Source organism: Elephas maximus, chromosome 1, assembly GCF_024166365.1.
Source record: "Elephas maximus indicus isolate mEleMax1 chromosome 1, mEleMax1 primary haplotype, whole genome shotgun sequence".
In the NCBI taxonomy this organism is placed as follows: Eukaryota; Metazoa; Chordata; class Mammalia; order Proboscidea; family Elephantidae; genus Elephas; species Elephas maximus.
In genome coordinates this window covers 88,798,237-88,821,656 of record NC_064819.1, presented here as the reverse complement: position 1 = coordinate 88,821,656, position 23,420 = coordinate 88,798,237, and the positions used below count along the sequence as shown (strand labels likewise).

At 37.5% G+C, this 23,420-nt stretch overlaps 1 protein-coding gene and 1 pseudogene across 1 annotated transcript; both read right to left on the bottom strand.

Annotated features, from left to right (window-relative positions):
* Nucleotides 1–1,401: 1,401 nt before the first annotated feature.
* LOC126076854 (olfactory receptor 12D2-like) lies at nucleotides 1,402–2,328 on the bottom strand. Its single transcript, XM_049885544.1, has one exon. It carries the CDS (start codon nucleotides 2,326–2,328, stop codon nucleotides 1,402–1,404), a length of 927 nt encoding a protein of 308 aa, XP_049741501.1.
* Nucleotides 2,329–12,764: 10,436 nt separating this feature from the next.
* Nucleotides 12,765–13,718, bottom strand: LOC126065917 (olfactory receptor 12D2-like; annotated as a pseudogene).
* Nucleotides 13,719–23,420: the final 9,702 nt, after the last annotated feature.

Here is a 23,420-nt window from a genome sequence, read left to right as displayed (position 1 = left end):
GCCTTCTCAACACAAACATCTTCTCATCAACAAAAATAGAATTGAAAGACCAAAGTAGGTGGAATTGAAGATAGAAAAAGCACAGGGCAGAGGTCAGAGTCAAATTTTTTGGGTTTGTAAAAGTGGATGTCGAGACTGTGAATAGTCAGTTCAGCAGTTCAAGATTGTTTTGCAGTGTTGTCTGTCTACCTAAATAGTTATAAATACTGGCACCCCTCATTCTTTCAGGGACAGCAAGCACTTCTAGGTACTTAGAAAGTGGGGAACATATTACCTTTTGTCTATTAACTCAAGAAATACCTCAGCAACTACAACTTCAACATTTTCAGTTTAGATAAAGTTTGTTCCAAGAAAGAAAAACAAATGAAAAATTTGATGCATTATTCATATTTATTTGTATTACATCATATTAGAATCTGTCAAAAATGGGGATAAAACCCCGTGCCGTCGAGTCGATTCCTACTCATACCGACCCTATAGGACAGAGTAGAACTGCCCCAAGGAGCACCTGGTGGATTCGAACTGCTGACCCTTTGGTTAGCAGCCGTAGCACTTAACCACTACGCCACCCGGGTTTCCAAAAATGGAGATAGAAATAGAAAAACAAATAAAAAAATGGGAAGGGTTTTGAAAATCATCATTTTCTGTCACCAAGTGCTAAGGAGAAAATAACACACTAATGAGACGGTAAGGGATTTTTGAGTTTTTCTTTCAACCTAACTCCACTTTTAACTATATTTCACAGGAGTCATTGATAGCTTGGTCAGTTCGCTCTGGCGATAGAGGTGCCAGAACTCTTTAGATGAGTCATTAGTTATTTTATTTCTGTTAATTAGTGATTACAGTTCATTTGTTTTAATTACTTATTTGCCTTCCTGTCTGGCAAATCAGAAATCATGACATACCTCTTAAGAATTCTTACTCATATGTGAATTAGCATTTGCGTTTACAATTAAACAATCATGGTCCTAAATTAAAATCCTCAAAATAGAAAAGCGTAATAATTTCATTGTTCACATTGAAATGTGTTAACCTAAATGGATCACATAAATAAACAAACCTGAATATTGTCCATACACCCAATACTTGGGTAATATAGTCGTATTTCTACACCTGATTTCACATCAGAACACATCAGAATATACAATAAATCAATTATATCAGCTGATATCCCAAAAACCAGTTCAGCATGAGGGTTGCATGTTTAGTGTCCAACTTGTTTAAGTTTCTTTTATACTACCTACCTAATAGTATTGTTGGACTTTACCATTTATATTTCTTTTATTCAGTTCTCAGTTTCATACATATTCCAAACAATTTGAGAAGCAGTACAAATTCAAATCTCAACTTTCTCATTGCCTGCTTATTTATGCCTCAGAAGAGTTCTCTAGATCCTTCAAGTCATAGCTTCCTTCTGATCACCCTGATCAAAGCCTTCTTCACTTCCTTGTTCCTCAAAGTATAGATTAATGGATTTAGTACAGGAGTGACCACAGTGTACATGATGGCAATGACCCTGTCCTCATCCATGGAGCTATCTGAGGTGGGATGAATATAGGTGAAGACAACAGGAGCATAGAAAAGAATGACTACCATGAAGTGGGAGGCACAGGTGGACAATGCTCTGTGAAGCATCCTGCATGAATAGGTCTTAAAGAAGAGGCATGTGATGATATAGAAATAGGAGAGAATTGTGAGAAGAAATGAGCCCATGGCAATGGTCCCTGTGACGGTATTGAGCAGCCACTGGTTGAGGTCAGTGTTCCCACATGCCAACTCCAGCAAAGGCTTAATATCACAGAAGAAGTGATGGATTTGGTTGGAGCCACAGAAGTTCAAGTGAGAGGTCATTATGGAATGCAGCATGGCATGGAAAAACCCAATGACCCAGGTTGTACTAGCCATCTGGATGCAGCGCTGATGATTCATGATGACATTGTAACGAAGTGGTTTGCAGATAGCCACGAAGCGGTCCAAGGCCATCACAGCCAACAACATGGCCTCTGTGCTGCCCAGGAAGTGAAAGAAATGAAGCTGGCTTATGCATCCCACAAAAGAAATTGCTTTGTGTATAGAGAGGAAGTTCTCTAGCATCTTTGGCAGTGTCACTGTGGAGTAGGAGATATCTAGACACGAGAGGTTTCCCAGGAAGAAATACATGGGTGAATGGAGTCTTGGATCAGAGATGACAATCATCAGGATAGCTCCATTCCCAGCCACAATGCCAAAGTAGATGGTGAGGAAAACCACAAAGAGAACAGGTTGCAGTTCTTGGATGTCTGTCACTCCCAGGAGGAGAAATTCAGTGACTGAGGTTTGATTTAGCATCACTTAAAAGAAAAGGTAAAATAATATATGGAGCACTATCTCTAATGAGGAAAAGAATCCTCTCAGCCCAGGATTTTCTCTCCAAGACAAAAATGTCTTGAGGAAGAATATGGTTGTTTGGAAGGATCCCAGGTGGTGCAAATGGTTTGTCTTCCACTACTAATGGAAATGTTGGTGGTTTGGACTCACCCACTGACTTGGTAGAAGAAAATAGGACTTAAGGATTTCAACTAATATCAGTCTTATAGGACAGAGTAGTACTGCTTTATAAGGTTTCCAAGGAGCAAGTGGTGGACTTGAACTGCCAACCTTTTGTTTAGCAGCCAGAGCTCTTAACCAGAGCTCTTAACCACTGTACTAACAGGGCTTCACAAATGGTATAGTGCTTCCATTTTCTAGTTGCTCTGGGACTTGTCTTTCTTTATCATATCCCTGATTCCCTGAGTAAATGAAGTTCTTCCTCCAATCGGCTCATCAGTTCCTCCCTTAGATCACCCAACACTGGCCGGTTCTCGAAGTACCTATGGCTTCAGTCCCCTTGAAGTCCTATCTTCTCTTGTGATCTATTTCCTTAAGTCCTATTCTTACCCTGCCTGCAATGACATCACTCTTCAGATATTAAGGAATATTCTGCCTCAAGTCAATTTCATCATGTTCACTTCTAGCTCCACTGATCTGGCAGTCAAGTTGCCTTCCATCACCCCAAAAGCCTATAGGCTGCATATTGGTTCTTTCCAAAGTCCCCATAGATTTCCAGTTCTTCTCATTCAAAAAGCATGTTTTGTCTTTTTTGCCGTTTCCATCAAAAAAAAAAAAAAATTCTGTTTTCTACTAAAGAAACACATTTTCATTTCACTCACAGAATGGAAATGATAGTGTTTTCTTCAGTGACTGTTAAAATGCTTGATAAAATTGTAAATAAGTTAATTTCAAGAAGGTTTAATGCTTGACTGAACTCAGGCAATTTACTGAAAGGCATCAAAACATTTTAATTTTTTTCTTCCATTATTTGAAAAGTTGTTTTTGTTTTAGTTGCCTTGCATCGATTCCAACTAATGGCATCCTTATTTGTGCAGAGTGGATCTACTCCAGATCGGAAGCCCAGACATAGTGAGGGAGGGGAGTTCAAGCAGGGCATTGGCCCTCAGATGCAAGTCCAAGAGGGTACCAGATGAGGCGTGCAATGGCATCTGGGGTGCCACAAATATGAAAGGCACCTGACTGAGGCAGCTGGACAAAAAGGGGAAAGGCATTCTGCTGATGCATCACAGCCATCAACGTCAATTCATCTTGAAATTGGGAAGGGCACAACTTAGAGATTGCCCCTGGGTCCTTGTTACCCTTTCTAGGCCTCTATTTGGAAGTAGATCACCAGGCCTTAATTCCAAGGTGCCTCCGGGTGGGTTTAAACCTTTTGGTTAGTAGCCTAGCTCTTAAACTGTCTCCTTTAGGTACAATGACAAATGCAGACATACTTTTGTGAAATAGCTTCCTCTTTGTTCCTTTCATTTTCAGATGTAGTGGATTAGCATTTGCTCAATGGAGGAGGGGATGAAGCAAAGATGTGATAGAAATTTATAAGAATGGGAGGCACTGAGAGAAGTGTAAGAACTGTAAGGAAGATGCAGATTGGGTAGTTTCCTATAAAACCCAGTACCCAGACTCATTTAAAGTTGGAGAGGCCACTGATTGTAGGTGAAAGTGATCTAAGGTGAGCAAGAGTGAAAAAGTGAATGAATTAGGGAACACTTTTAGGGAGCAAATGAGGTTCTGGGTTTTTAATATGTGGGAGCAATTTTGAGAAATTAACTAGAACACCTTCATGAAGGGCTGCCTTCAAAGCATTCAGTGTAACTTTTTTCGAGAGCCATGTATATTTTGTGTATTTAAAAAAATTTGACCATTGCTGTTTAAAATACAGGTGACATGGCCAAAAATCATTTTTGACTCTCTGGCCCACAAAGCAGTATTATATATACATATATAAAAAAAGAAGGAAGAAATTAGACTCCTCTGTTCTAAATGATTTCTCTCACTGAAATTTTAACATATAGAGATTACTGACTTTGCTTTGGAGGCATGTTGAACTGAGAATGATGAATGGCAACAAAAATGTGGGCAGTAAAGTGCCTTCATAATGCGCAACCATAATTTATTTATAAAATAGGCTTTCTGCTTTCAATGTTGGGCATTTGTCTTTAATACTAGCAAGCACAGGTCACTCACTAACACAAAATATGGACAACTGTGCAACCTGTCTCCTATTTCAGTCTCTTACCTGATAGAGTTTTCAGATTCATAGGTATGAAAAATTTTCGCTTTTCAGGTGTAGACTCAAGTGATTACAAATAGAAAAATATCTGAAGTGAGAATCCATGTTGGAATTGCAGCATAAGCTTTTCATCTTCAAAATCTGCTTTTTTCCCTTCCTGAAATTCTGCCTGCCCTTTTATGAGCCACAGATCTCTAGGCATAAAAGTCCTGAGAGACCATGTTGCTTAAGTAATGAGAAGACTTGTTCTAAGAATAAACAAGATACTTTTCCACACCTGCAGTAGGAAGAAGCAACCTTGGGGAATTTTAACTTCAGTTCCATTAAGAAAAAAATTCTTCCTATTCTTTCATCTTACTACTTTAATTCCTTACTATCACCACAAGTGTCAACTGCCTAATAAGATTTCTTAGTGAATTTCCTTGGATAGAGGTGTGGATTCACTTTCTCATCTTGGAGGTTCCCTTGGTGTATGAAAAATTAATAACAGACATCTTATTTTGATTTTAAGGGTTTTTTTCTTACCTAGGAAACCAAAAATTAACCGTAAAAAAGCCTGACCCAAACTGCTAAACATTGACTTGTTTCTTTCACCAGAAGCTGTTCTGGAGCATTGTAAATTTATCCGTCTGTAGAAAACAGTAATCAGTAATAAACCCATTACCTCATGATTTAATGAAAAAGACTGTAAGCTTCTTCAATTTCATTTTTTATTCTATTTTAGATGAAGGTTTGCAGAGCAAACTAGCTTCTCATTAAACAATTATTACACATGTTGTTTTTGACGTTGGTTACCAACTCCACGATGTGTCAACGTTCTTCCCTTCTGGACCTTGGGTTCTGCATTACCGGATTTTCTGTCCCTCCTGCCTGCCTTCTAGTCCCTGCCCCTGGGTCAGTGTGTCCCTTTAGTCTTGTTTTTTTTTCTGGGCATGTCTAATCTTTGGCTGAAGGGCGAACCTTAGGAGCGACTTCATTACTGAGCTAAAAGAATTTCTAGGAGCCATACTCTTGGGGTTTCTCAAGTCTCTGTCAGACCGGTAGGTGTGTTTATTTTTTTTTTAAGTTAGAATTTTGTTCTACATTTATCTCCAGCTCTGTCCATGACCCTCTATTGTGATCCCTGTCAGACCAGTTGGTGGTAGTAGCTGGGCACCATCTAGTTGTACTGAATTCAGCCTGGTGGAGACTGTAGTACTTGTGGTCCATCAGTCATTTGGACTAATCTTTCCCACGTGTTTTTGGTTTTCTTCATTCTCCCTTGCTCCATACAGGGTGAGGCCAGTGGAGTATCTTAGATGGCTGCTCACAAGCTTTCAAGACGCCACATGCTACTCACCAAAGTAGAATGTAGAACACTTTCTTTTAAACTATTTTATGACAATTGAGCCAGATGTTCCCTGAGAACATGGTCCCCACAGCCCTCAGCCCAATAATTTGTTCCCTTAGGGAATTTAGAAGTGTCTATGGAGCTTCCATGACCTTGCCTTGGACAAGTTGTGTTGGCTTCCCCAGTATTGTGTACTGCCTTACTCTTCACCCAAGTTAACACTTACCTATAGTCTATTCACCGATTTTCCATCCCATGCCTCTCCTCTCTTGTAACCATCGAAGATTGTTTCTTTTAGTGTATAAACCTTTTCATGAATGTTTATAGTACTTGACTCAATATAATAATTGCCCTTTTGTGATTAACTTATTTTGCTCAGCATAACGCACTCCAGATTCATCCACGTTGTGAGATGTTTTCCGGATTCATTATTGTTCTTTATCGTTGTGTAGTACTCCATTGTGTGTATGTACATAGTTTGTTTATCCATTCATCTGTTGATGGGCATCTAGGTTGTTTCCATCTTTTTGCTATTGTGAACAATGCTGCCATGTACATGGGTGTGCATATGTCTATTTGTGTGTGATGGTTCTTATTTCTCTAGGATGTATTCCAAGGAGTAGAATGGCTGGAGCATATGGTATTTCCATTTCTAGCTATCTAAGAATGTGCCATGTCATTTTCCAAAATGGCTGTACCATTTTGCATTCCCACCAGCAGTGCATAAGAATTCCAATCTCCCTGCAGCCTCTCCAACATTTGTTACTTTCTTTTTTTTTTTTTTTTGTGCCAGTAATGCCTGGGTGAGATGGTATCTCATTGTGGTTTTGATTTGTATTTCTTTAATGGCTAGTGATTGTGAACATTTCCTCATGTGTCCGTTTGCCACTTGAATGTCTTCTTTGGTTAAAGGTCTGTTCATTTCCTCTGCCCATTTTTTAATGGAATTACTTTTCTTTTTGAGTAGAGGTGTTGGATTTTCCTGTAGATTTTAGAGGTCAGACTTTTGTCGGATTTGTGGCAGCCAAAATTTTTTTCCCAGTCTGTAGGTTCTCTTTAATCTTTTGGTGAAGTCTTTTGATGAGCATAAGTGTTTAATTTTTATAAGATCCCAGTTATCTTGTTTATCTTCTGGAGTTTGTACATCAGTAGTTATAGTTTGTATCCTGTTATTACCGTGTATGAGGGCTTCTAGTATTGACCCTATTTTTTCTTCTATGAACTTTATAGTTTTTGGTATTACATTTAGGTCTTTGATCAATTTTTAATTAGTTTTTATGTATGGTATTATGAGGTATAGGTCTTTTTTTTTTTTTTTTGCAGATGGGCATCCAATTTTGCCAGCATTGTTTGTTAAAAAATTTGTCTTTTCCACATGTGGTGGACTTTGGGCCCTTGTCGAAGATCAGGTCACTGTAGGTGCATGGATTTACATCTAGGCTCTCAATTCTGTTCCATTGGTCAATCTATCTGTTGTTGTACCAATACCAGGCTGTTTTTACTATCCTAGCTGTATAGTAGGTTCTGAGGTCAGGTAGTGTAAGCCCTCCTACTTTATTCTTCTTGAATAGTGCTTGACTTACTAGGGACTTCTTACCGTTCCATATAAAATTAATGCTTAGTTTTTCCATCTCTTTAAAGAATGCTGTTCATATTTGGATTGGTATTGCATTGTATTTGTAGATCGTTTTGAGTAGAATTGACATTTCCACAATGTTGAGTACACCTATCCATGAGCATGATATGTTTTTCTAATTATGGACATCTCTTTTGGCTTCTTACAGTAGTGTTTTGTAGTTTTCCTCGTATACGTCTTTTATATCTCTGGTTAGATTTATTCCTAAGTATTTTATTTTTTAAGGGGCTATTATAGATGGTATTTTTTTCCCCTGATTTCCTTGTCCTTGTTCTCTTTATTGGTGTATAGGAATCCTGCTGATTTTTGTATATTTATCTTGTATAGTGTTCCTCTGCTGAATCTTTCTATTAGTCCCAGTAGTTTTTTCATGGAGTCTTTTTGGTTTTCTATGTATGGTATCATATCATCTGCAAATAGTGACAGTTTAACTTTTTCATTACTGATTTGGATGCCCTTTATTTCTTTTTCTTGCCTTATTGCTCCAGCTAGAGCTTCCAGCACAATGTTAAATAGGAGTGGTGATAAAGGGCACCCTTGTCTTGTTCTTGTTCTCAGTGGGAATATTATCAGCCTGTCTCCATTAAGATTCATGTTGGCCATTGGTTTTATATAGATGCCCTTTATTATGTTGGAAAATTTCCCTTCTATATCTATCTTTTATTTTTTTATACCTCTCTTATGCAGAGTTTTTACCAGGAATGGGTGTTGGGCTTTGTGGAATGACTTTTCTGTGTTGATTGAGATGGTCATGTGATTCTTATTTTGTTTATGTAGTGGATTATGCTGATTGTTTTTCTAAAGTTGAAGTGTCCTTGCATACCTCATATGAATCCCACTTGATTGTGGCATATTATTTTTTTGATGCTGAAATCTATTGGCTAGAATTTTGTTGAGAATTTTTCCATCTATATCCATGAGTGATATTGATCTGTAATTTTCTTTTTTTGTGCTGTTTTTGCCAGCAAAACAGGGTTAGCTGGCTTCATAGAATGAATTAGGAAGTATCCCTCCCTTTTCTATGTTCTGAAATAGTTTGAGTAGTACCGGCGTAAGCTCTTCTTTGAATGCTCGGAAGAATTCTCCAGCGAAGATATCTGGGCAAGGTTTTTTTTTTTTTTTTTTTTTTAATTACTTTTCCAATCTCTTCTCTTGCTATGCTTCTGTTCAGATTTTCAACATGTTTTGTGTTATTTTGGGTAGGTAGCGTATTCGTATAAATTTGTTCAGTTCCTCTACGTTTTCAAATTTGTTAGAGTATATAGTTTTTCACAGTACTCTGTTATGATTCTTTTTTATTTCAGTTGGGTCTGTTGTAATGTCCTACATTTAATTTCTTCTTTGGGTTATTGTGTTCTCTCCTGTTTTTCTTTTGTCAGTTTGGCCAATGGTTTGTTGATTCTTTCAAAGAACCAACTTCTGGTTTTGTCGATTCTATTGTTTTCCTATTCTCTATTTCATTTATTTCTACTCTGATCTTTATTATTTCCTTTCTTTGGTAGCTGTGGACTTCTTTTGCTGTTCTCTTTCTTTTTGTTTGAGTTATGGAGCTAACGTTTTGATTTTGACCTCTTCTTTTTTGATGTGTGCATCTATTGCTATAAATTGACTTCTGAGCACTGTGTTCCAAAGGTTTTGGTATGATGTGTTTTCCTTTTCGCTTGATTCTAGGAATTTTTTTATTCCATTTTTGACTTCCTCTAACACCTAGTGCTTTTTCAGCAGGATGTTATTCAGCTTCCATGTATTTTTTTTCCTTGTTCTTCCTGTGGTTAATTTCTACTTTGATGGCACTATTATCAGAAAAGATTCTTTGTATTATCTCAGTGTTTTGGATTTTGTAGACGGTTGATTTGTTGCCTAAGATATGGTCTATTCTGGAGAACGTTCCATGTGCATTGGAAAAGAATGTGTACTTTGCAGCTGTTGGGTGGAGTGTTCTATATTTGTCTGTGAGATGAAGTTGGCTGATTGCTGCCTTTAGATCTTCTGTATCATTGTTGAGTTTCTTTCTAGATGTTCTGTCCTTTACCAAGAGTGATGTGTTGAAGTCTCCTACTATTATTGTGGAACTGTCAATTTTTCTTTTCAGTGCTGTTAGAGTTTGTTTTATGTATTTTGGAGACCTGTGCTTGGGTACGTAGATATTTATTATGGGTATGTGTTCATGATGTATTGTCCCTTTAATCATATAATGTCCTTCTTTGTCTTTCATGGTGGATTTTTTTAAAAGTCTATTTTATCTGAGGTTACTGTTGCCATTCCTGCTCTTTTTTGGTAGTTGCTTGCTTGATATATTCTTTCCATCTTTTGATTTTTAATAAATTTTTGCCTTTGATTCTAAGGTGTGTCTCCTGTAGACAGCATATTGGCGGACCCTGTTTTTTTTTTAATCTATTCTGGTCAGTGTAATTATTGATAGGTGTGAGTTTATTGCTGTCGTTTTGTAGTGCTTTTTCTTGTGGTGCTGATGTTTTCTTTGTTCCTCTTACTCTCCTGTGCTGAATTCCCATTTGCGGATTTTTTAAAAATTTTGTTCTGTTTTTGTAGATTTTGTTTGTACTGATGCTTTATGTTTTTCTTCTTTATATTGATGAGTGGGTGTGTTAACTCTCTTTGTGGTTACCTTGAAATTTACCCTTATCTTCCTAAGTTTGAACTAGTCTTTTATACTTGGTAAAACCTTGCCTTTCTGTCCATTTGAAAGTTCTATACCTATACCTTTTGTTCCTTCTTTTATTGTTTGACATTAATTTTTTTTTTACTGATTAACCTCTCTTGTTCCCTGTTGTAAATCTTTTAGTTTTGATTAACCCTTGAGAGTTCAATACCTACTTTGGTATCTGGCTGGTGCAGTCTTGTGTCCTAAATTCAGCTTGTTGTCTGGTGTTATTTGTTCTCTAGCCAAAAAAAAAAAAAAAAAAAAAATTTTTTTTTTTTTTAAGCCAAAAGACTCCTTTTAATTATTCTTGTAAGTTTGATTTGGTTTTTACATATTCCCTTAATTTCTGTTTATCTGGAAATGTCCTAATTTCACCATGATATTTGAGAGTTTTGCAGAGATATCATTCTTCATTTACAATTTTTTTCTTTCAAGGTTTTATATATGTCATCCCATTGCCTTTTTGCCTGCATGGTTTCCATCAAGTAATCTGGGCTTAGCAGCCAAATGCTAACTACTGTGCCACCAGAGCCCCTCTAAGATTTGTTTACGTGAAAGGTTCCCTAGAAGATGTTTTCCAAGGTTGTCCTAGCTGTTGTTTTTATACCACAGGGCCCAGTTGATGTGTCCTTGTGAATCCAGCTCCAGCTGGGTCACATACTTTACTCTCAAGTACCGGGAATAATGGCTCCACATTCAACCCTTAAATTATCCTAGCAGTCATTCTATATGCATGCAGGAGGTTATTTTGTTTTTAAAAATAAGTAGCTCAAAGTAGGGCAATTATAATTGTAAAAATATCAAAACAATAATATTTGACTGTATCATAATTTAATAAACAATTTCCAAATGGGTGGAGTAGAACCTACCTACATGTTAATGTGCCCCCATGTACTTTACTGTATATATAAATATATACATAGCTCACACACAGGCACACAAGCACACATATGGTTACAGATACACCTCTATGTGAACATGTACATACACAAGTACCTTAATTTACATCTATATGCATACATATCTACCTATGTAACCACACACGTATTTTATGGTTATTATTATAGCATTTACAAAAAATATCCTTTTCTTTTGTACTTTTTAGTGTCATTACTTACCTTGGTCAAGTTGTGCACACTTCAGCCACATTCAGTATTGCCTTTCAGCCAGTAAACTTTTAAAGTGTCTCTGGAGATAGAGATGTCAGATTGCTTTAGAAGGACAACTGGCTATTTTATTTCTGTTAATTAGTGATTAGGGATCATTTGCTTTAATTACTGATTTGCTTCTGCTTGGTAAACAAGAAATCATAACATACCTCTTAGTAATTCTCCTTAATTCATATGTAAATTAGCATTTTTAATCAATTAAGGAACCATGACCCTAAAAATAATCTTCAAAATATAAAAGTATACTAATTTTATTGCTCACATTAAAATGTGCTAACTTAATGGGATCACACAGATAAACCCAGTAGATTACCCAGTACAAGGGTAATATAGGTTTGTAATGTGTAATATGACTCATTAACAACACGCTTTATGCAGATGACACAACCTTGCTTGCTGAAAGTGAAAAGGACTTGAAGCACTTACTAATGAAGATCAGAGACCACAGCCTTCAGTGTGGATTGCACCTCACAACTGGACCAATAAGCAACCTCATGATAAATGGAGAAAAGATTGAAGTTGCCAAGGATTTCATTTTACTTGGATCTACAATCAACAGGTATGGAAGCAGCAGTCCAGAAATCAAATGATGTATTGCACTGGGTAAATCTGCTACAAAGGACCTCTGTAAAGTGTTGAAGAGCAGAGATATCACCTTAAAGACTAAGGTGTGCCTGACCCAAGCCATGGTATTTTCAATCACATCATATGCATGTGAAAGCTGGACAATGAATAAGGAAGACTGAAGAAGAATTGATGCCTTTGAATTGCGGTGTTAGTGAAGAATATTGAATATACCATGGACTGCCAAAAGAATGAACAAATCTGTCTTAGAAGAAGTACTATCAGAAATCTCCTTAGAAGTAAGGATGGTGAGGCTACGTCTTACATACTTTGGTCATGTTATCAGTCCCTGGAGAGAGACATCATACTTGGCAAAGTACAGGGTCAGAGGGAAAAGGAAGACCCTCAGCGAGGTGGATTGACACAGTGGCTACAATGATGAGCTCAAGCATAACAACAATTGCAAGGATGGCACAGGACTGGGCAGTGTTACGTTCTGTCGTACACATGGGGTCACTATGAGTTGGAGTTGACTCAACGGCACCTAACGACAGCAACACCTACCTGCTCAGGAATAGCAAAAATTGTGAGGATGGGGCAGGACTGATCACTGCTTTGTTCTGTTGTATGTAGGGCCGCAATGAGTTGGAACTGACTCGACAGCACCTAAGAAGAAGAACACCTGCTAGACTGGACTTTACCATTTATATCTCTTTTATTCAGTTTCCACTTTTATAGTTATTCTAAAAAAATTGAGTAGTAGTATAAACTCGAATCTCAACCTCTCATTGCCTATTTATGTCTCAGAAGAGTTCTCTAGGTCTTTCAAGACATAGCTTCCTTCTGATTGCCCTGATCAATGCCTTCTTGATTTCCTTGTTCCTCAAAGTGTAGATCAGTGGATTTAGTACAGGAGTGACCACAGTGTACGTGATGGCAATGACCTGGTCCTGGTCCAAGGAGCTGTCTGAGGCAGGACGAATATAGATGAAGACAACAGGAACATAGAAAAGAATGACTACAATGAAGTGGGAGGGACAGGTGGACAGTGCTCTGTGAAGCATGCTGCAAGAACGGGTCTTGAAGACAAGACAGGTGATAATGTAGAAATAGGAGAGAAGTGTGAGAAAGAAGGGGCCCATAGCAATGGTCCCCGTGACGGTATTGAACAGCCACTGGTTGAGCTCAATGTTTCTGCATCCCAACTCCAGCAATGGTTTAATATCACAGAAGAAGTGATGGATTTGGTTGGAACCACAGAAGTTCAAGTGAGAGGTCATTATGGAGTGTAGCAGGGCATGGAAAAACCCAATGACCCAGGTTGTACTAGCCATCTGGGTACAGAGCTGATGATTCATGATGACAGTGTTACAAAGTGGTTTGCAGATAGCCACAAAGCTGTCCAAGGCCACTACAGCCAACAACATGGTCTCTGTGCTGCCCAGGAAGTGAAAGAAATGAAGCTGGCTTATGCACCCCACAAAAGAAATTGCTTTGTGTGTAGGGAATAAGTTCTCTAGCACCTTTGGCAGTGTCACCATGGAATATCAGATATCTAGACGAGAGAGGTTCCCCAGGAAGAAATATATAGGTGAATGAAGTCTTGCATCAGAGATGACAATCATCAGGATAGCTGCATTTCCAGCCATACTGAGAAAGGAGATGGTGAGGAAAACCACAAAGAGAAGAGGCTGCAGTTCCTGGATGTCTGTCACTCCCAGGAGGAGAAATTCAGTGACTGAGGTTTGATTTAGCATCACTTAAAAGAAAAGGTAAAATAATATATGGAGCACTTATTCTAATGAGGAAAAGAATCTCTCAGTCCAGGTTTTCCTCAGCAAGACAAAATGTCTTGAGGGAGAATATAGTTGTTTTGCATGATTCTGGGTTGGCGCAAATGGTTTGTGCACCACTACTATCAGAAATGTGGTTTTGAACTCACCGAATGACTCTGTAGAAAAAAGTCCTGGAGATCTGCTTCCGTAAAGATTACGGCAAAGAAAAGCCTACAGAGCACAGTTCTACTCTGTAACACATACAGTCCCCACCAGTCGAAATCTGCTTGATGGCAACTGGTTTTGTTTTTATAGTTGTCTTACATGATCCCAACCTCAGAGATTTTATAGAATGCCAGTCATTAAAGTGTGAGATATTAAGGCTACATGTCTATTCTTCGTCTGATCTAGTCAATGTCACTTTTCCTTTATTCAATTCATCATTAACATTTTTTTCTCTCAGAGATTTAGATCATGTTGTAGGCCTCCCATTTTCTATGCCTGTGAACATCGACATTGTGATACACCTTTATTTCGTCTTCCTAAGTCAGCTCTAATAAGGTGTAAGTTTTATTTACTCCACCACACTTCTGTCTCTAAACCTACCATGAAGTCACCTGGAAGACTTTAGAATAATGAAAATAAAGAGGAAAGAACTCATTAATTTCTTTAAAGACCACAAGTTCTTCAAAGAAACAAAAAAACCAACAAACAAAAACCTTTAAAATAGCAGTAGTAGATTTTCCTCCTCTTAGAATGTAAATTGGGCTAGAAGTATCCTCTTACTGATCCCTTTCTGAGCCACATCCATAGGAGGGTAATGAAGCCTTAGCTGGTATAGGAAAGGAGGGCACATTAGTCAGATATTATTAGCCTGAGGTTTACTTGATATTTTATTATTGGTATATCTGCTGATAAGCTTAGTTTATTCCTATAATATAAGCCTTAATATTTTCTCAAAGTAAAATTCTCATATTATTACTTCTTTGACCACATATCGTGCTTCCATTTTGTAGTTAATCTGGGACTATTTTTTTTTTTTTCAATCATATCCCTGATCCCTGGGTAAATAAAGTTCTAAACCAATCAGCTCTTTTGTTCCTCCCTAAGATCAGCCAGTACTGACCTCCCCTTGATATTTATGGCTTCAGTCCCCTTGAAGTCCTATCTTCTCTTGTGATCTATTTCCTAAAGTCCCTTTTTTATTTGCCTCCAATGACATCACTCTTCAGATATTAGGGAGTGTTTACCTCAAGTGAATTTCATCACGTTCACTTCTAGGTCCATTAATCTGACTCTGGCTGTCACGTTGCCTACCATCACTCCAAAAGTCTATCTGCTGCATGTCTGCTCTCTCCAAAGTCCCCACAAATTTCCAGCTCTTCTCTTTAGAAAAACATGTTTTATTTTTTTGCCTTTTATAGCAAATAAAATTTCTGTTTTCTACTAAAGAAACACATTAATTTTCATTTCACTCACAGAATTGAAATGATAGTGTTTGTTAAAACACAATAAAATTGCAAATAAGTTAATTTTAAGAAAGTTTAATGATTGACTAAATTCAGATTGTTTACTGAGAGGCATCAAAACATTTTAATCTTTGTTTCTTCCATTATTTGAAAAGTTGTTGTTGTTATTAGTTGCCTTTGAGTTGATTTCAACTAATGGCATTCTTGTGTGTGCCGGGTGGATCTGCTGCATAGGGCTTTCAAGGCTGTGACCTTTTGGAAGCAGAACCACAGTGCATAACGGAAGTCCAAAGGGGGCACTTGCCCCAGGTGCAAGTCCAAGAGGGCACCAGATGAGACGTTGAATGGCATCAGAGATGCCACAAATATGAAAGGTGCCTGACTGAGGCAGCTGGACAAAAGGGGGAAAGGCATTCTGTTGCTGTGCTGCAGCTATCAATATCTATTCATCTTGAAATTGGGAAGGGCACAACTTAGAGATTGTCCCTGGGTGCCTGTTACCCTCACTAAGCCTTTGTTTGGAAATAGATAACCAGGCCTTAATTCCGAGTTGCCTCTGGGAGGGTTTGAACAACCAACCTTTTGATTGATTAGTAGTCCAGCACTTAACCTATCTCCTTTAGGCACACTGACAAAAGCAGACATACTTTTGTGAAATAACTTTGCCTTTGTTCCTTTCATTTTCAGATGTAGTAGATTAGCTTTTGCTTATTGGAGGGGAAGAAGCAAGGATGTGATGGAAATTTATAGGACTGGAAGGCACTGAGAGAAGTATAAGAACTGTAATTGAGTAGCAGATTGGATAGTTTCCTATAAAATGGGAATCATTCAAATTTGGGGGAGCCACTGACAGTAGATGAAAGTGATTTGAGGTAAGAGTGAAAAAGTGAATGAATTAGGGAACATTTTTGGGGAGCCCATGAGGTTCTCAGTTTTTAATATGTGGAAGTGGTTTTGAGAAATTGTCTAATCTCTACAACACTTTCACGAAGGGCTTCCTTCAAACTATTCAGTGTAACTTTTTCGATAGCCATGTATATTTTGTGTTTTAAAAATTTGACCTTTGCTGTTTAAAATACAGGTTACGTGCCAAAATTACTTTTGATTCTGTGGCCTACAAAGTAGTATTGTATAAAAAATGAGTTTGGGAAAATAAAACTGTTCCTGTCTCTCAAAAACCAAACAAACAAAAATTAGAAATCAGACTCCTCTGTTCTAAATGATTTCTTTCACTGAAACTTTTAAAGTTTAGAGATAACTGACTTACTTTGGAGTATGTCTAGAGAACCAGGCATGTTGAACTGAGAGTGAGAATGGCAACAACAAAAATGTGGGCAGTAACGTGCCTTCATAATCCACAACCACAATACATTTAAATAATAAGACGTTTGTTTTCAATGCAAGGCATTTATCTTTAATACTAACATGTACAAATTAAGAAGTAAAACTGTCCCTAATGTGAATGATATAATAGTATACATAGAAAACCCAAAAGATTCCCCAACAAAACTACTGGAACTAATCTAAAGACTTAGCAGTGTAGAAAGATGCAAAATAAATACACAAAAATCAGTTGCATTCCTACACATCAATAAAGAGAACAACGGCAAGGAAATCAAGAAAAAATACCACGTATAATAGCTCCTAAAAAAAAAAAAAAAACTTAGAAATAAACCTAATCAGGGATATTAAAGACCTAAACAAAGAAAACTACAAAACATTCCTGCAAGAAACCGAAACAGATTTACATAAATGGAAAAACATATCATGCTCTTGGATAAGTAGACTCAACATTGTGAAAATGTCATTTCTCCCAAAACAATCTACAAATACAATGCAATATCGATGTAGATACCAACAGAATTTGTTAAAGAGATTGAAAAACAAATCATTAAATTTATACGGAAAGGGAAGAAGCCCCAGATAAGTAAAGCACTATTGAAGAAGGAGAATAAAGTAGGAGGACTCACACTACCTGACCTCAGATACTATACAGCTATGGTAGCCAAAACAGCCTGGTACTGGTACAACAACATTTATATTGACCAATGACATAGAATTAAGATCCCAGATGTAAATCCATTCACCTATAGTGACCTGGTCTTCAACAAGGGCCCAAAGTCCATCAAATGTGGAAAAGACATTTTTTTTTTTTAACAAACGATGCTGAAAAAACTCAATATCCATCTTCAAAAAAATGAAACAGGACACTTATCTCACACCATACACAAAAACTAATTCAAAATAGATCAAAGACCTAAATATAATACCAAAAACTATACAGATCATAGAAGAAAAATAGGATCAATGCTAGAGGCTCTAATGCACTGTATTAACAGGCTATAAACCATAACTGACAACACACAAACTCCAGAAGATAAATTAGATAACTGGAATCTTCTAAAAATTAAACACCTATGCTCATCAAAAGATTCACCAAAAGAGTAAAAACAGAACCAATAGACTGGGAAAAACATTTTTGGGTATGACACATCCAACGAAGTTCTAATCTCTAAAATCTTTAGGAAAATCCAACACCTCTACAACAAAAAGATAAATAATTGAATTAAAAAATGGGCAAAGGAAATGAACAGACACTTCACCAAAGGAAACATTCAAGCAGCTAACAGACACATGAGGAAATGCTGAGGATCACTAGCCAAAGAGAAATGCAAATCAAAACCACAATGAAATAACCATCTCACCCTGGCATTACTGGGATGAATAAAAAAAAGAGAAAATAGCAAATATTGGAGAAGCTGCAGGGAGATGGGAACTCTTGTGCAGTGCTGGTGGAAATGCAAAATGGTGCAACCATTTTGGAAAATGATATGGTGCTTTTTTAGAATGCTAGAAATAGAAATACCATATGATCCATTGATCCCACTTCTAGGAATATATCCTGGAGAAATAAGAGTCATCACACAAATAGACATATACACACCCATGTACACTGCAGCATTGTTCATAGCAAAAAGATGGAAATAACCTAGAAGCCCATCAACAGATGAATGGATAAACAAACTATGGTACATACACACAGTGGAGTGCTTCGTAAGGGTAAAGAACAATGATGAATGTGTGAAGCATCACACAGCATGGATGAATCTGGAGGGCATTATGCTGAGTGAAATAAGTCAATCATGAAAGGGCAAATATTGTATGAGACCACTACTATAAAAACTCATGAAAAGGTTTACACACAAAAAGAAACAATCTTTGATGGTTATGAGGGAGGGGAGTTGTGTGGATGGAAAAACACTAAACAGTGGATGAGTGGTGACTTCGGTGGGGTTGGGACAGTGCACAGTGTTGGGAAGGCCAGCCCATCTTGTCCAGGGCAGGGTCATGGAGGCTCCATGGATACATCCAGACTCCCTGAGGGACTGAGTTGCTGTGCTGGGGGCTGTGGGGGCCATGATCTCAGGAACCATCTGGCTCAATTTGCATAGCAGTGTGTAAAGAAACTGTTCTACATTCTACTTTGGTGAGTGGAATCTAATAACCCACCCAGTGCTGATGAGTCGATTCTGACTCGTAGCGACCCCATAGGACAGAGTAGAACTGCCCCATAGAGTTTCCAAGGAGCGCCTGGTGGATTTGAGCTGCTGAATCTAGGGTCTTAAAATCTTGTGAGTGGCCACCTAAGAAACTCCACTGGTGTCACCCCATCTAGACCAAAGGAGGATGAAGAAAACCAAAGACACAAGGGAGAGATTGTTCCAAGGACTAATGGACCACAATTACCACAGCCTCCAACAGAATGAGTTAAATGCAACTGGACGGTGTCCGGCTGCCACCACTGACTGCTCTGATAAGGATCACGATGGAGCGTTCTGGACAGTGCTAGAGAAAAATGTAGAACAAAATTCTCACTCACAGAAAAAAAAAAAAGACCAGATTTACTGGTCTGACAGAGACTGGAGAAACCCTGAGAGGATGGCCCCCGGACACACTTTTAGCTCAGTTATGAAGTCACTCCTGAGGTTCACCCTTCAGACAAAGATTAGACAGGCCCATATAAAGAAACAAGACTAAAGGGGAATACCAGCCCAAGGGCAAGGACTAGAAGGAAGAAAGGGACAGGAAAGCTGGTAATAGCGAACCCAAGCTCACGAAGGGTGAGTGGTGACATGTCATGGGGTTAGTAACCAATGTCATAAAACAATATGTGTACTAATTATTTGATGAGAAGCTAGTTTTCTCTGTAAACCTTCTTCTAGAGTGCAAAAAAAAAAAAAAAAACCCAGCAATCACATATCACTCACTAACAGACAGGCAATATGGACAACTTTGCAGCTGTCTTCTTTTTCATTCTCTAACCTGATAGAGTTTTCAGATTCATAGGTAATAAAATTTTTCACTTTTCAGGTATACATTCAAGTGATTACAAATAGAAAATTATTTGAAGTGAGAATTCATGTTGGGATTGCAGTATAACTCTTCATCTTCGAAGTCCTCTTTTTTCCTTTCTGAAATTCTGCCTGTCTTTTTATGAGCCATAGATCTCTAGGCATCAAAGTCCTGAGAGACAGGGTCTCTTAGGTAATGAGAAGAATTGTTGTAAGGATAAACAGGATACTTTTCCACACCTGCAATATGAAGAAGTAGCCTTGGGGAATTTCTATCTTGAGTTCCACTAAAAAAAAAAGAAAATTCTTTATAATCTCTTGCCTTACTATGTTAGTTCCTTAGTTTCAGAATCATGGACAACAGCATGTGTCAATCACTTAGTATGTTTCCTTAGTCAAATTTCCGTCCTTTTCCTAGGACAGAGGTATAGATCTACTTTCTCATTTGGGGCAGTGGGGTAGGGGGGAGGGTGGAAGCGTCACATGGAAGGCACTTTGGCAGTTTAGAGATGGGGGCCAGTCATATACCATTGACTAGTAAAGAAAGACAATTATCCTTAATATTTAATTCACTTATTTCTGTGTTTCTTTAAAAACCAAAGTATAAAGAGAAGTAGTATTGCCTGTTATGTCATCTAAATATGACTCTTCACTTTTGGTAATAGCACTAAACTATTTCCTTTAATTTTGGGGTCCAAAAGCTCAGAGGCTTTTAAGATCCTAGATACTACTCACCACAGTAGAACACAGAACGTTTTCCTTATAAACTATGTTATGCCAATTGAACCAGATATTCCCCGAGACTACGGTTCCCACAGGCCTCAGCCCAGCAATTTGGTCCCTCAGGGGGTGTGGACATATCTATGGAGCTTCCATTATCTTGCCTTGTACAAATTTTGCTGGCTTCCCCAGTATTGTCTACTGTCTTACTCTTCACCAAAGTTACCACTTATCTATTTTGCGTTTTTTCATCCCCATCCTCTCCCACCACATAACCATCAAAGATTTTTTTCTTTTTGTGTGTAAACCTTTTCATGAGTTTTTATGGTAGTGGTCTCATACAGTATTTGTCCTTTTGTGATTGACTTATTTTACTCAGCATAATGCCCTCCAGATTCATCCATGTTATGAGATGCTTCACAGATTCATCCTTGTTCTTTATTAATACTCTATTATGAGTTGGAATTGACTCAATGGCACCGGGTTTGGTGCTTTTTTTTTTTTTTTTTATTGTGTACCACAGTTTGTATATCCATTCATCTGTTGATGGGCATCTAGGTTGTTTCCATCTTTTTAGTATTGTGAACAATTGTGCAATGAACATGGTTGTGCATATGTCTATTCATGCAATGACTCTTATTTCTCTAGGATATATTCCTAGGAGTGGGATTGCTGGATCATACACTATTTCTATTTCTGTCTTTCTAATGGAGTGCTATATTGTCTTCCAAAATGGTTGTATCATTTTGCATTCCCACCAGCAGTGCATAAGAGTTCTAATCTCCCTGTAACCTCTCCAAGATTTGTTATTTTCTGTTTTTTTTATTTGTGCCAGTAATGCTGGAGGGAGGAGGTATCTCATTGTGGTTTTGTTTTGCACTTCTCTAATGGCTAGTGATCATGAGCATTTCCTCCTGTGTCTATTGGCTTCTTGAATGTCTTCTTTGGTGAAGTGTCTGTTCATTTAATTTGCTCATTTTCTAATTGGATTTATTTGTCTTTTTATTGTAGAGGTGTTGGACTTTCTTGTAGATTTTAGAGATTAGACCTTTGTCTGATTTATAATAGCCACATTTTTTCTCCCATTCTGTAGGTTCTCTTTTTACTGTTTTGGTGAAGTCTTTTGATGAGCATAAGTGTTTAATTTTTATAGAAGATTCCAGTTATCTAGCTTATTTTCTGGAGTTGTGGGTTGTTGGTTGTGGTTTATATCCTGTTAATGCTGTGTATTAGGGCCGTGTATTTTTTTTTCTTCTATGAGTTTCATAGTTTTTGGCTTTATATTTATGTCTTGGAACCATTTTGTTTTAGTTTTTGAATATGGTGTGAGGTATGGGTCCTGTTTCATTTTTTTGCAGATGGACATCCAGTTTTGCCAGCACCATTTGTTAAAAAGACTGTCTTTTCTCCATCTGATGGTCTTCGGGCCCTTGTTGAAGATTAAGTGATCATAGGTGGATGGATTTACACCTGGGTTCTCAATTCTGTTCCATTGGTCTACGAATGTGTCATCCTACGAGTGACAGGCTGTTCTGACTACCATAGCTGTATAGTAGGTTCTGAGGTCAGGCCGTGCAAGTCCTCCCACTTTCTTTTTCTTGTTCCATAGTGCTTTACTTACCTGGGAATTCTTCCCTTTCCATATAAAGTTAATGATAACTTTTTCCATCTCTTTAAAGAATGTTGATGGTATTTGGATCAGTATTGTATTTGCAAATCGCTTTGGATAGAATTGTTATTTTCACAATGTCAAATCTACCTATCCATGAGCATGGTAGGTTTTTCCATTTAAGTAGATCTCTTTTGATTTCTTACAGTAGTGTTTTGTAGTTTTCTTTGTATTGGTCTTTTACATCTCTGGCTAGATTCATTCCTAAATATTTTATTTTTTTAAGGGTTATTATAAATGTTATTTTTTTCCTGGTTTCCTTTTCTTCATTCTCTCTGTTGGTGTACAGGAATCCAACTTATTTTTGTATGTTTATCCTGTATCTTTCTACTGTACTGAACCTTTCTATTAATTCCAGTAGTTTTCTTGTGAAGTCTTTTGGCTTTTCTATGTATATTTTATGTATAGTATCATATCGTCCACAAATAGAGACAGTTTAATTTTCATTGCCAATTTGGATGCCCTTTACTTCTTTTTCCTGCCTTATTCTCTATTTAGGACTTCCAGCACAATGTTAAGTAGGAATGGTGATAAAGGGCATCCTTGTCTTGTTCCTGTTCTCAAGAAATGTTTTTTAGCCTCTCTCCATTAAGAATGATGTTAGCCATCGGTTTTGCATAGATGCCCTTTATTATGTTGGTGTCTCCTTATTTCTGTTTATCTATTTCTGGATGCATTCCACATTGGTCAGTGACTTTTGTAAATTTTCCTGTGTGCTTAGGTAAATCTATTAATCCTTGTCCTCAGTTTCCCTTTTTTTAACAGAGTTCATATTAGCATAAGCTGTGAGACAATCAGTCAGAATTGGCTCTGTTTTGTTTCTCTGTGCTCAGACTAATTAGCTATTCTTTCTTCCCAGATATGCAATGCCATTTGTATAATATTACTAGTTCTTAAAAACACACTGCCTGTTCCTTCACTCTCTATTTTATTCTGTTGATTCATTTGTTTCTGTGTCAGTAACAAACTATATTTTAATTAATATGGCTTTATTGTAAATAAGCCATATTGGTTGAGTCCAACCTTTATTCTTCTTTTATTATATGCCTTGAGGAGTTTTGACAGCTCGTTTCCCAGGAAATTTCAGTGTTAAAGGAAACTTTGAAGAAGAAAGTCCAAGGGCCAATAAAAAGCAACTGGTAAAAACTCAGATCCTTTGGGTAAAGCCAGAATTCTGGAAGGACATCATTGCAGTGAAAGGGGTGATTTTAAGAAAATGTATATATCCTTTGCTCTCTACCCCCTCCCAGTTTAAACTTAACCCTTACCCAAAACTAAAAACCTGTGAAAAAGACAGTTTTGCAAAAATTTTAAATGAGTGGAAAAGGCACAACTAGCCTATAGAATGCAGACAAGTAAACTTAACCAATCCAAGCTGTCTCCTGCTGACTAAGTGAATGACAACCAATCATTTTGGGAAATTCCCTAACATTTTGTACTGTATATGAGCTGATCAAAATTGTACTGTGACGAG